Source organism: Scomber japonicus, chromosome 6 (assembly GCF_027409825.1).
Source record: "Scomber japonicus isolate fScoJap1 chromosome 6, fScoJap1.pri, whole genome shotgun sequence".
NCBI lineage: Eukaryota > Metazoa > Chordata > Actinopteri > Scombriformes > Scombridae > Scomber > Scomber japonicus.
In genome coordinates, this window is record NC_070583.1 from 5,830,401 (window position 1) to 5,842,856 (window position 12,456).

Below are 12,456 nucleotides of genomic sequence, written 5' to 3' on the forward strand. Positions count from 1 at the left end.
CAGAGGGGAGGAAGAGAGACAAGCAGAGCTCAGAAGGTAACTCTGGACAAACAGGAGAGAAGAGGAAGCAGTAAAGGAAGAAGAAAGGAAGTGAAGGAAGTTGAGAGAAGAGGAGAGGGCAGGGACGAGGCTGATGCTCAGGCCATGCAGGATGCATAAAGCCAGAACAAGACAAAAGACACCAAAAGAAATGATTGAACAAAAAGAAATGGACACCAGAAAAAGGGCAAACAAAGGGGAGGAAAAAAATCATAAAAAACTTCAACATTAAATAAATGCTCTTCACCTTAATTCTTCAGGTTGGAGCTGATGACCTGTCATAAATATGAAGCTGCGCTTTGGTTGTTCAATAACCCCAAAAACAAATAATATTAAGAAGCCCCCCCACCCCCCCAAAAAAAAAGCAAACAGAAAAAATGCTTGGAGCGAGACCAACATTTGGCCTCTCCCCTCTTTACTTTAGGACTAAACATTGTCAACAGCTGTTTTTGGGCTCAGTACTGCAACCCTGCTCACACAAGGACTCCACGTCTCTACTACTGCGGAACCCCACAGGACCGTAATGAGAGGGGTGGAGGAGGGGTGGAGGGGGGCGAGGTTGAGGGGAGAGGGGTGGCGGGGTTAGTGAAGAATTACAGTGAACAGCATCGCAGCAAACGACTGCACAAACAGAGGAGAAACAACTGAGAATGTCAGAGGAGAGAGAGAGTGAGAGAGTGAGAGTGTGAGAGAGAGAGAGAGAGAGAGAGAGAGAGAGAGAGAGAGAGAGAGAGTGAGAGTGAGACCAAAACCGTAAAAAAAAAAGGAGGAGACTGAGGAGTAGTGGAGGGGATTTTCCATCACAAATACACAGAAACACATAGTCGTTCTTAAAAAAAAAAAAAGAAACAAAAAAACAATGAAACGGGTGCATATTTTCCATGCATAATCATCAAGCATGTTGCAAGTGAGAAATGATAGGAGAAAAAGAAGGAAACAGAATTAAGTCAAATTAATGGAGTGCAAAAAACCAAGCAAATTATCAAAGTGATTTGTGGCCGAGTAAACCCAACAGTGCTGAGTGCATGCTTCAAAAGCTGTACCCTCTGATAACGCTACGGCAGGCAGCACTACAAATCCCACAATGCAAAGCAGCCAAAAAGACCTTGACCTAGACGAGGAGACCTGGAGAAGTTTGAGTGTGTGATGACACCAGGTGATAGACGTGTGCAGCCACTGTGTTTGGCAGCTATCTATTAAACAAGGGTTTGTGTGTTTCCAGTGTGCGTTTCACAGGCTTGCGTAAGGAATCCCTGCCAAGCAAGTGGATTAAACTGTGTCTCTGAGCAGTGGGAAGAAACAGAGGAGACAGAGAGAGTGAAATGAAGAAGGAAGGGTGTAGGGGGGGGAGTGTGTCAGAGGCTGCTGTGGAATTAAATGGATGTCTGACAATATCTGTGACAAAGCCACCATTTCATTGTGGCAGATTAAAATGTCCAGGGGCTCGTTTATGTCAGATCAAAAGAGGAACATGTATTGCAAATTTAGCCAACAAGAGAGCTGAAATGTATTTTATTGTGAATTGAATGCTATGAAGAGAGAGAGTCCACCATGCTGTGTTTCATTTGGCTCTGGAGATTATCCTGAAATAAAAGGACTCATCTGGCTGCTTATTGACAGGCTACTTGTAACTGTTGAATCATGATGGTGTTTGATTTCCTCTTTCTTTTTTAATACTCATGCTCCTCATCTATCTTTACATGACTATTGTGTGTCAGCTGAGTTATGGAGGGCATTGAGTGAAATGTATTGATAGATATAACAAATTTAAACATAAATTACAAAAACAAATCAATTGTCAGTTGTAGTTATAGTTGTTACAAACTTTGTTGGTCTATTTTGGTGTTGACAAGTCATTTATAGTGAGTTTAGCTTTGTGGCTGTGGCTGTACACACTGTTAATGAAAGCAGAACTAGCATGCCATAGCAAACAAAACACTTAGCTACAGAGCTGCTAACAGCTAATTCTGTGCTGTGTGGGTTGGTCATTAAGATCATCATTTCACCGCTTCCATTAATTGCTATTTTAAAATATTGATTAATGAAGATGATTAGTGAGAGCAGCAGAGAAGATCACAGATATCTCTCTTCCCTCCATAGAGAACATTTATACAGAATGGTGTGTCAAAAAGGCCTCCAACATAATGTCTGACCCCTCCCACCACTTCTTTGCACTCTTGCTATTAGGAAGGAGGCTTCAGAGCATCTGGGCAAGATTCACACGATACATGCAATCATTTTTTTCACCCCAAAGCTATCAGAACTCTGAACACCCTCCGTATGCTGCCATCCCAACACCCTGAGATGATGAAACATCTGGTCACAAATGCACCAACACTTTAATACTTAGCACTACCTGTCTTCCATAAACACATTAGCACTTTATATTTATGATTCTATGTTTTTATGTTGTAAATATGTCCCTTGTCTTTATGTGAAAATGACTGATCAGTTTGAGAATGGCATCTCGCTTCCTTGTATGCTGAGTGACAATAAAATTCATTCTGATTCTGATTCTGATTAACATCTGTAATACTTCATGTTAATGGTTAGTCAGGGCTGAAATCTAAACCATATTTCCTTTGAAACAATATTACATCCTGTCCTTCACACAAAACTGCAGAGGATAAACATATTAGAGGTCATTTTTGTTTATACATCTTCTACTCCACATAACAGCCACCAGAATCTCTTACAGAACAGCAAATGTTTTCCTTTTTTGCTCCAAAGCATCTCCATTTGTGCCGTAAAGCAACTTTTATAAATGATGTTTTAGTTCTCTGGCACACACACAGCATAGCCTTTTGCACGCATCAGAGAATATTGGCAATGTGAAGTTAGCCAATGGAGAACTGGGTAGGCTAGTGGTGTGATGCGTGAAACAAACAGGATTGTGTGAGCACTGTCAAATAGAGGAATAAGTGGATATTGTCATTTTTCACTGCCATTAACACATGAGAATGAAAAACGCTAAAGAGGGAAATCAGGAAATTTGGAATGGAAGAAATTAGTCTACACATATATATGCCATCGGTCTAGGGAGTCTATTCCATAATTTGATCAAAAGAAAAGAAAAACATTAACGTTAAACCCTGCAGTGTTGAGGCTTTCATTTGTCTCAGTGGTGATTTCATTGGTTCATCTCTATAGGCCCCCTTTTATGTGCTCATCATTTATTAATTGTTGTTGTATTGCTACTTTTAGCATTTCTTCATTTGCAAAATAATCATAATTTCGCTTTTTAGTTTTGCTTTCATCAGCCTAAACTTCCTCATGTCTCTGTTCACACAGCCAACCCTAGCCTACTCCACACTGTTGGGCTCGGCCTCAGGCAGCACACACACAGGCAGACCAAGCTGGGGGCGGGGGAGATCGGGAGGAGGGAGGGGAGAGGAGCCTGAGAGGGCATGATGGGGTGGGAGGCAGGGGGAAGGACATCTGAAGCCGGAGTGAAGTCTCAGGAGTGGGGAGGGGGGCGGTGAGGTTGGGTGGGTGTGTTAAGGTGATAAAAACCTTTCATGACATTAGGGTCTGTGAGGTTCCGCGAGCAGATCATTGAGATCATTGCATGGAGCCTATCTTCCTCTTCCTCGTCGTCATCCAGCGACGGAGCGCGGCTGCCCGTGGTGTGGTGGTAGTTTATGGTGACTGCTTGCACCAGTGGGACAACAGAGAACACAGTTAGAACAGTGGTGCCCTACAGGCCTCGGAAAGAGCATTGTGGGAGAGACAGCACACTATACCCATACTGTGTAAACACATGATTGGAAGAAACGTTTAAACAGGTAAACTTTATACTCAAAAAGAAACAGCAATCACAGAGATGAATTCTAGTGGAAAAAAAGGAAGACGAAACTGCTGCTACACCTTTGGGAATATTAACTGTACCAGTGTGTGTGTGTGTGTGTGTGTGTGTGTGTGTGTGTGTGTGTGAGATTGACAGTGTGAAGGTGTTACTTACTGGCGTCATATCGGTATCCAGGGTAAACGATGCGAAACACGTAGTCAGCAGCTGTCTGCTCCTCACCATTTCTGTCCTGGTCGATGAGCCGGGCAGCACTGCCCCTTTTCCTAAGTTTAGGGAACACTTTTCCCTGCAGGACACACACAGAAGTATCAACCTGAACTTTTAAAAAAAGCTTTGTGTTTTATAAGACAAAAGGTTTCAGAAATCTATCACTGAAATATAAATGTAATATATCTATGTAAGATAAAGGGCCCCATCTTGTGGTCAGCGCACAGTGGATGGCGGGCGTGATGCATGTGTCTATGTTAGTTTCAGACCAACGCATTTGTCATTTTGTCTAAATAGAAAATGCACTTACACAGGTGTGTGTGCCCATAGGCTTGTTGGTCTCAAAATGAGGTGTGGTCAGGCGCATTGGTGGAACGTTGCTATTTTGAGGCACAGGAAAGCGATTGCGCCACTGACAAAAAAAAAAAACCCGCTCTGAAGTCACTGGTGCATATAGGCGGGTGCACAATGCGCGTAGACTCTGCCTGTTACACGCATACTGGTTAGTCATAATATTTATCAGATGTCATTGATCAGGTTTCCACACTCTCAAGAATTAAAACCCTGTTGAGTTTACCTGTTACTATATGACTGAACAAAACCATTTTAAAGAGGACTAAAACTGTAAATAAAAGATAAACAAATAAAAACAAAGTGCCACAATGTCTGTGTGGTGCAGCTGGAGCACAGAGTGAGTTGTGCGGTGTATTTAGTGGAGAATGGGTCTCAGAATCAGGTCTGCTTCTGGACGAAAGACGCTCTGCTGCCACTTAGTGATTTTATCAACAAGAAAAGCATCTGAATATCTGTGGTTAAAACATCTGTATTAATCTGTTAATGAATGTGGGTGATTCTTACAGAGTCTCATATCCACAGCTGTTTATACTGTAGGACTGATATGTTGATAGGTCTGCAGCCTCTGAGATGCTGCACAGAGCACAGTGCCATTACACACAGCCATTCACTGTTTATTAAATCAGCTGATGACACCAGACTGCTACAGTATAACCACACACACCTCTACACTCATCAGACTAGTCAGTTATAACTTTCTTTCAGCCAAAGTAACTCATGTTTTATTCTTGAAACACATTGCTTGACAAATGCACCATTATAATAGCAATCCGCCAAAGTGACAGCGCTCCTGGCTTTTAAAGGGAATGGGAGATGACACTCTGATTGGTTTACAGCGTGTTGCGCCCAAAACACACCTATGATTAATTAATGAGGGGACTTAAGTCCAACCCTTTTGGACCATGCACCCTGGGGCATTGACCATTTTTCCGCTGTTAAAAAAGCAAAAGTGGATTTGAACATGGCCTTAAAGCACTTGCACCACACACTTCACACCATGCGCTATAGATCATTACAATGGGGCTCTAAAGCTGCACTACATTGTTTTGGATGTTGTGGCCCCCTAAAGGCAGCAAAAGGTAACTGTCAAATAAATGGTGCTTTAGGGTCTAAAAATTTGTAACAGACCCTAAAAGGACATGTGACTTTTCTTAACAAAACCCAGGATGGTATAGTACATTAAAAAACAGACCCAAGACCACATCATCCCAACAGCAACTAGAGCAGAGCTAATACTAATAGAGACAGACACAAAAGAAATGGGACTTTTAACAAGGTAGTAGTCACCTGTATCAGCTGAGATTAAAAACAAAATCCTATTCATTATATGATAATTACAAAGCTACATGTATCCCCTAGGAAAATAGGCATCTATAAGAACTGTAGACTTATATTAAAAAGTTATGGTGTGGACAATTTTTTTGGACATTTTTAGAAGACATGTGGCTAGTCTACACTACTAACCTCTTCTGCTTAAAGGAAGTCATTTGTTTAAATGTAGCCCTATGTGTAGGTGTGAATAGAGCTCCAACAAGATGACACACCTTGCCTTTCTGGGACCACAGAGGGGGTTCAAGCTGACCCCGTGGTAGGAGGCCGGTTTCCAAACAGGAGAGGAAGGCCAGGAGGTGACCACCAGGAGGGAAGTGGAGGGGCGGCCGCTGGATCCCATCCTGACTGACCAGAACCAGTGTACCACCACAATCGGCTGGAATACGTAAGGCGATGATGATGATACAAAAAGAAAGTGGATAAAAGAGAAGAGGTTGTAGATTTAAAAGTGTATTGACTAATGTAACTTAGTATACTCAGTAAATACAGCAACGGTATACTCACGCCGTTGGTGACAGTGGATGCAGACTATCTGGCGTAGAGGAACAGTCAGTGCATAGTCCCAGTAGATACTAACAGAGAGAGAAATGTTTGTTAGGGCGGTAAAACGAGACAACACGAACAAAGCTTTAAAGTATATTTTTCACATTGGATTTCTAATACCAATCTGAATGTGTGTGTTAGCTACCTCTTTTCCAGGTCGCAGTCTCCCAGTGTGCCGTTGATGAGCTGGTTGGGTGTCCACTTGAGGGTGAGGTTGTCCCCAGCCTGGTGGAGTGACAAGTAGCCCCGCAACACCTCCATGTCTTTCTTCTACCGTTGGAGGAGGAGAGAGGAGGGACATAATATGAGACTTGAAGGTTTGAAGGTGTGGAGGAGTTCAGAGTGAGATACAGAGAAGAAGAGAAAAATAATCTCTGTGGGTTTGTCACAATAAGCAGAAATATCTTTAACATTACGCTTTATTATTTTGGCCACTATTTATAAGACATACTGATTAGTGCAGCTTTAAATATTAAGAAAATGTGAATCTTAATTAGAAAAATCACTCATGGATCAATTAAAGCATCCTTATTTATTATTTAATCCTTTGTTATTAATTGACACTCAAATTTCATCAGGAATATTTGGATGTGGTTCGATTATTTGATTGACAGTAAAAGCAAATTAGGTACTTAGGAAATGGGTTTTCAGAGCCTTTCACTGCAACACACTATAATCTAATATAAGTATGTCCTATTCACACAGGCTAAGTGGTGGTGAAAATGTAATCTGTATGCTAATAGTGACTGATAGATTGTATGCTATGTTGTAAGAGGCAGAGTAGAATCGTATACAGTAATGTTTAGCATATATAGCATGCAGTCAGTGCTGTATTCATCTCTGAGTGCACTTAGCCATGTGGGTTAGCCTGGCTCTGTTAAAGGCTGAGCATTGTGGGAGGCAAATGTGTGCTCATTATACATTCCCAAGGCCAAACACACTGAAGCTACTTGGCAGCGTAGAGCATGTTACAGATTTCATTTCTAAGATCACACATATAAAATACTGTGTCTGTGTGCAGTACAATAATAGATGGAAATAACTATCATTTGCAATGTCTCTATGTAGAAGCTGAGTGGGTGCAAAGTGCTGCATGTATGTAGGTTTCCAAGTTGGATTTCCTTCCCATCCCTGAGTGGTTCAGGGCCTCCACAGTGGTACATGAAGACCTGTTACATCAGAATAAACTTTCCAGAAAAAAGTTTAGGCCCAGAATTTACATAAAATTAATATGGAGAGCCAAGTTAAGAGGCTAAGAGCACATGGACTGTGTTATTATGTCTCATTTAATAACAGTCAGGGGTGGAAATAATGAATTATGTTAATCTTGTTACTGTACTTGTAGTTTTTGCAGTATTTTCAAAAGCCAGAAATTTGACTTTGTCCGTGATGTGTTCTGTACTGGAAATACTGTCTGTTTTAGGTGAGGGGTGCAGGAGGTAGGACATGATGCAACAAGTATGCTGTGGTTGTAATTCAGTGTTTTTAAGCCTAAACCAGAAACAGTTTTTATTGAAGAGAAAGCCTCTCTTACATTAGATCTAACGTCACAGCAGAGTGTTCAGGCCCGCTGTGTTTATCCAGAGCCAGCCGCAGGATAAAAAACATCATTAACATACCCACACGCTTACTGTGAACACTCCGGAAAATGACCTGCTGTATTCATGCATGGGTACATGTACTAGGGTTTTGACCTAGTCTTGTTTCAAGATGCTACCAAACTGAAACTGTTGTTTCCAATAGGGCTCAGCTCTCTTTCAGGGGAGCTAAGCCTATCTGGCTCCCACGTAATTAAACCACTGGTACTACACAGTATTTGAATATGGTTGTACACACATACTGCATACTGTGATTTATTGTTCGTTTGTAAAGGCTTTTATCTCCATGATTAGATAACATTAAAGATAATGGAAAAAAATATGTGTATGTATATTCATTCATTTATTTATTTATTTTCACTTTGGGTGACTACCATTTTCACAAAAGCCTCATATGTAGCACATATATTCCAGGTATTTGTATCAGAATCTAACAGAACAGAGTGAGGATGTGAAGTCATACCGGTTGCACCAGGACGTTGTTTTTCCCGTAGAGAAGGTGTGTTCTAGAGTTTTGATGAAGAGACTCCACATACTCCCTGGCTGATGCAGCGAACCTGTCATCTGACATGCTGCTGCTCGACTGCCTTTTGTGGATCTGTAAAAGATTTTTACAGACAAATTCTACAATTCACAACTTTTACAACACTTCCTATCCCACACATCATGAGCACCCACCATGATACCCCAAACCCCCCCTGAGCACAGAAGCAGCAGATCTACTGTAAAACAGTCTCCAACACTTACCCCCAGAGCAGGCCGGCGGCCAGCTGAGACATCGTGGCCCCTGTGGGCCCCGTGGATACGGTGGCGCTGAACCAGCTCGTTGGCTGATGGGTCTGTCCAGAAATGATCTGACGTCTTCAGCTTGGTGTACTCCAGAGCACAGGGCCCCACTGACAATACAGCACATATAATCACAATCATTACCCACACATTTAATGAGTGTAATTCCTATAGAAATCCCTTCTGGAGCTTTAGAGTAACTTAGAATGAATTTAATATCTAATTATTTTAAAATCTACAGACTGTATTTAAAAAGGTCTTAGTGCACTTAATCAATTAAGAGGTGCCTTGCAATGTGTTTATATATGTGTGTGTTACTTATTCAGCTATCATTTTGTGCTAAATGAGTGGGTTTCACATTTCATCTAATGACACAAGAACTACTGTATTTATAAAAAAACTAAAGGTTACCACCAGTAACGAAAATGAAACTTACCCTACACCTGACACTGATACTGAGCTCTCTGACAAACTCATAGAGTCTTTGAGAGATTTGGACAGTTTCTAGCCAACCATAATCCATAATGTCCCAAAATCAGAGGGTTAAGATGTACAGCCTTCCATCTCAACCTCTGACCCTCAGCACAGACACCTCCACTGGTGGTGTTTTCTCAACATGACTCTTCTCTCTCTCTACACAAACCACATCACATCCCACCTCAGCACAGATGCCACAATCATAACTGGACTTATAACCAACAACAACAAAGACTGATACTATGAGCAGGTGGTCCTAAGTGCTCACTTGGTGCTTTGATAACATCCTCCATATCTAAAAGAACTCATTATAGATTTCAGGCACTGCCTCCTTCCCTAAACCCCCATAACTGTTTCAGGAGAACTCATAACCATCACTGACTCATTCAAATGTTTTGGTGCACACACATCAGCAAAACACTCAAATGGAATATTGGTACAGACCACATGACCAAAAAGAACCAGGAAAGACTGTTTTTTCCTGAGACAGTTCAAAAATGTCAAAGTAAAACGAAACCTCCTCCCTCAGTTTCACATCACCATCAGCAAGAAACTGCAGCTGCTTTGTCAACAAGTCATTTAAGATCATTGGCACTCCCCCACCCCCATCACTTGAATCACTGTATCTCAAATACACAATCAAAAGAGCAAAAAAAAAAAAATCACCTCTGAGCCCTCTCACCCTGCTCACCACCTTTTCCAGCTGATGCCTTCTAGGAGATGTTACAGTTCCCCACCCACCAAATCACCACATTTTAACAACAGTTTCCCCCCTCTGCAATAAAGACTCTGAACACTTGTCATTGTTGATGAGGAGATGGAAGATGAAAGTTCCCCAACTGCACACTATATATTAACTCTAACCATGTTTTCAGTAAATACAATGAAATAAAATGACTATATGAAATATCCACAAATAAAAGAATGTTGAAAATGACTGCTTTATGGTTAAACTGTATTGATTCCCAAGTATGGTACAGATACAGCTGCACTGTAATATAACATATAACAGCAGTGACAGAGCTGGGATCTTCAATATTCTCCCTAGTGAAAGATTTAAAAAAAAGAAATGGCGAGTTGTTGCAGAAGTGAGGACCTTCCATCTAAGGGTTAAGTGCTGCTTTGAGTGAAATAGTCCTTTCATATCTCACTAACAAGCACTACATGAACACAAACTGCTGATGACAGATTACCTTGAACTCAGAGTATAGTGGAATGGAGACTGTAGTTTATTCATGAATATTATGCACTGTGATGTCTGGTGTGCTGACTGCTGGTTACTGTGTAATTATGGTTCTGTACTATGTGTTTTTTTCTTGTTTAAATTCAATAAAATCTACTATATAAAAAAATGGCAGATCTAGTACATGAAGAAGAAAGTGGACAAACTGCAGTCACTTTCATTTTAAAACAAGAATCAGTTTGACGTCAGTGCTTCGATTTTTTTGTCTGCCAGAATAAAGTCCAGTGTATACTTTTGTTAGTGTTAGTATTAATATATGAACACAGACTTCTTTGAACACAGTAATGTATGTTGCTGCCACTGCTGTGCACACCTGATGCTGACTATCTCATTAGTTACTGCCAGCTGCACCTTGTTACCACTATTAGTCAAAAAGGGTAAAAACTTTATTATCTATTTTCCAGTTGTCACACTGTTCAAGTTGTCTACTCTGGTTTATTTTGCAGACCAGTTTGTTTCCTGCTCCTGCCTGGCTGCCTGTGCTTGTTCCTGTTTCTCTGCTTATTAAACTTTGTGTCTGGGCTCTCTGCCTCAGTCTCCTGCCTGCTGTCTGCTCTCAGCTCCTGCTGCCACATTGGCAGTGGAGGTAGCACACTGAACTGAAAGCTCTTACAAATAGTTTTGCTCTGGGTTGAATCTGTGGTCATTTTAGTGATTGCACTTCCTGGAATGACTGTCTAATTGGTTTATCCATTATCTTATTATACATGAATATAGCAACATTTGTCCTGGATGCTGTAGTTTGGTACTTTTTGTTACTAGCCTCCGGTAATATTAGAAATGTTGGCAGTTCAACCTCAGTGAAATATACTCACCCAGTAGGGCTGCCAAGATGGGCCCAAACACTGAGTCATGCATCAGAGCTTCCCTTTCATAGTATTTACTGCAGAGAGGAACAGAAAAAAGTGAATCACAGGACAACATTATTAAATGTTTTTAATGAGTAGTCCTCCTGAGCTTCAGGAGAAGATATAAGTGTTGACAAATACTGCACATTCATAAATACTTAGAAATAGAAAATCCATATATCCTCTTACAACTCTACATTATAGTGTTTTATAAACCATTTATTAAATGTTTATATATTGCTTATGAATGCTTTGGGTGATAACGTTTCATTATCACATGAATGTCCCTCACTTAAAACAGACAGCTGAACTGAATCCTGGGGCCTGTTTCCAAAAAGTGAGATAAGTAGGTTAGTCATAGGCTCACTGGGATGGATCACCATAGCAACCCATGCTACACAGATAACCTGCTTCAGGTTAACTTCAGAGGATCCAATCGAAACCTGTCTACAAAAGGACTATTATTGACCAATCAGATTACTGGAAAAATTGAGTCAGCACTCTGACAGGATCCTACCAGGAACAATCATTTACAGTAAAGTGACAAATACTAAGCAACAGACACATATGTAATATATCAGTAGTATCACAACTGTGGTTTCTACCATAGGTTTTTTTTATACTTTGAGTTTAAAATATGACTAACAAACATAGACATAATATTTTACTACACTAGCAGCCTAAATAAATATGACTATAGCTGTATATTTAATAGGATTCCTGGTAGTGTAGACAGCTTTAACACTCTCCTCCACTACTCTGTTACCCCAACTCAGGACAACATGAGGTAAATTAATCAATAATAAATCCAAACAAAAGAAAAAAATAATCCACTGTTTGTTTTAAAGGACCAGTATGTAATATATTTATACTGTACTAACTCATAAAATGACCATTATATTATCAGAGATTAAGTTAACATGCTAAATTGATATACTGGCCTCTCTGACCATAATACTACAGTCACCTGCATGCTCCACTCCAAATGTCCATTCAGGTGTAGAATGTCTGTTTTTGTTTTGGTCTGTATGATGTGCCCACTGATCCCTTCTATGTGCCACCACCATGCAGTGTTAAGAGGTTGTGGTCATTTCACTTATTTCTGTGAGCTCAGGTTGATGACCGTTTCAACACCCTAGGTTGTGAGGCATGACATGTTAAAACACACAAACACAGTGTGCTGCATCCATGGAAGCAAGTAAACAAACTGGATCAACTGTG

The 12,456-nt window shown here is 40.7% G+C and overlaps 1 protein-coding gene across 1 annotated transcript in view; it reads right to left on the reverse strand.

Moving 5' to 3' along the window:
• The window catches only part of sgsm2 (small G protein signaling modulator 2), an 88,459-nt gene that overhangs the window by 13,423 nt on the left and 62,580 nt on the right, over positions 1 to 12,456 (reverse strand). The window contains 8 exon segments of the mRNA XM_053321317.1: positions 3,553 to 3,690; positions 4,001 to 4,133; positions 5,953 to 6,116; positions 6,245 to 6,312; positions 6,429 to 6,553; positions 8,345 to 8,479; positions 8,629 to 8,777; positions 11,203 to 11,270. Of these exon segments, the coding sequence (XP_053177292.1) occupies positions 3,553 to 3,690; positions 4,001 to 4,133; positions 5,953 to 6,116; positions 6,245 to 6,312; positions 6,429 to 6,553; positions 8,345 to 8,479; positions 8,629 to 8,777; positions 11,203 to 11,270 (980 nt within the window).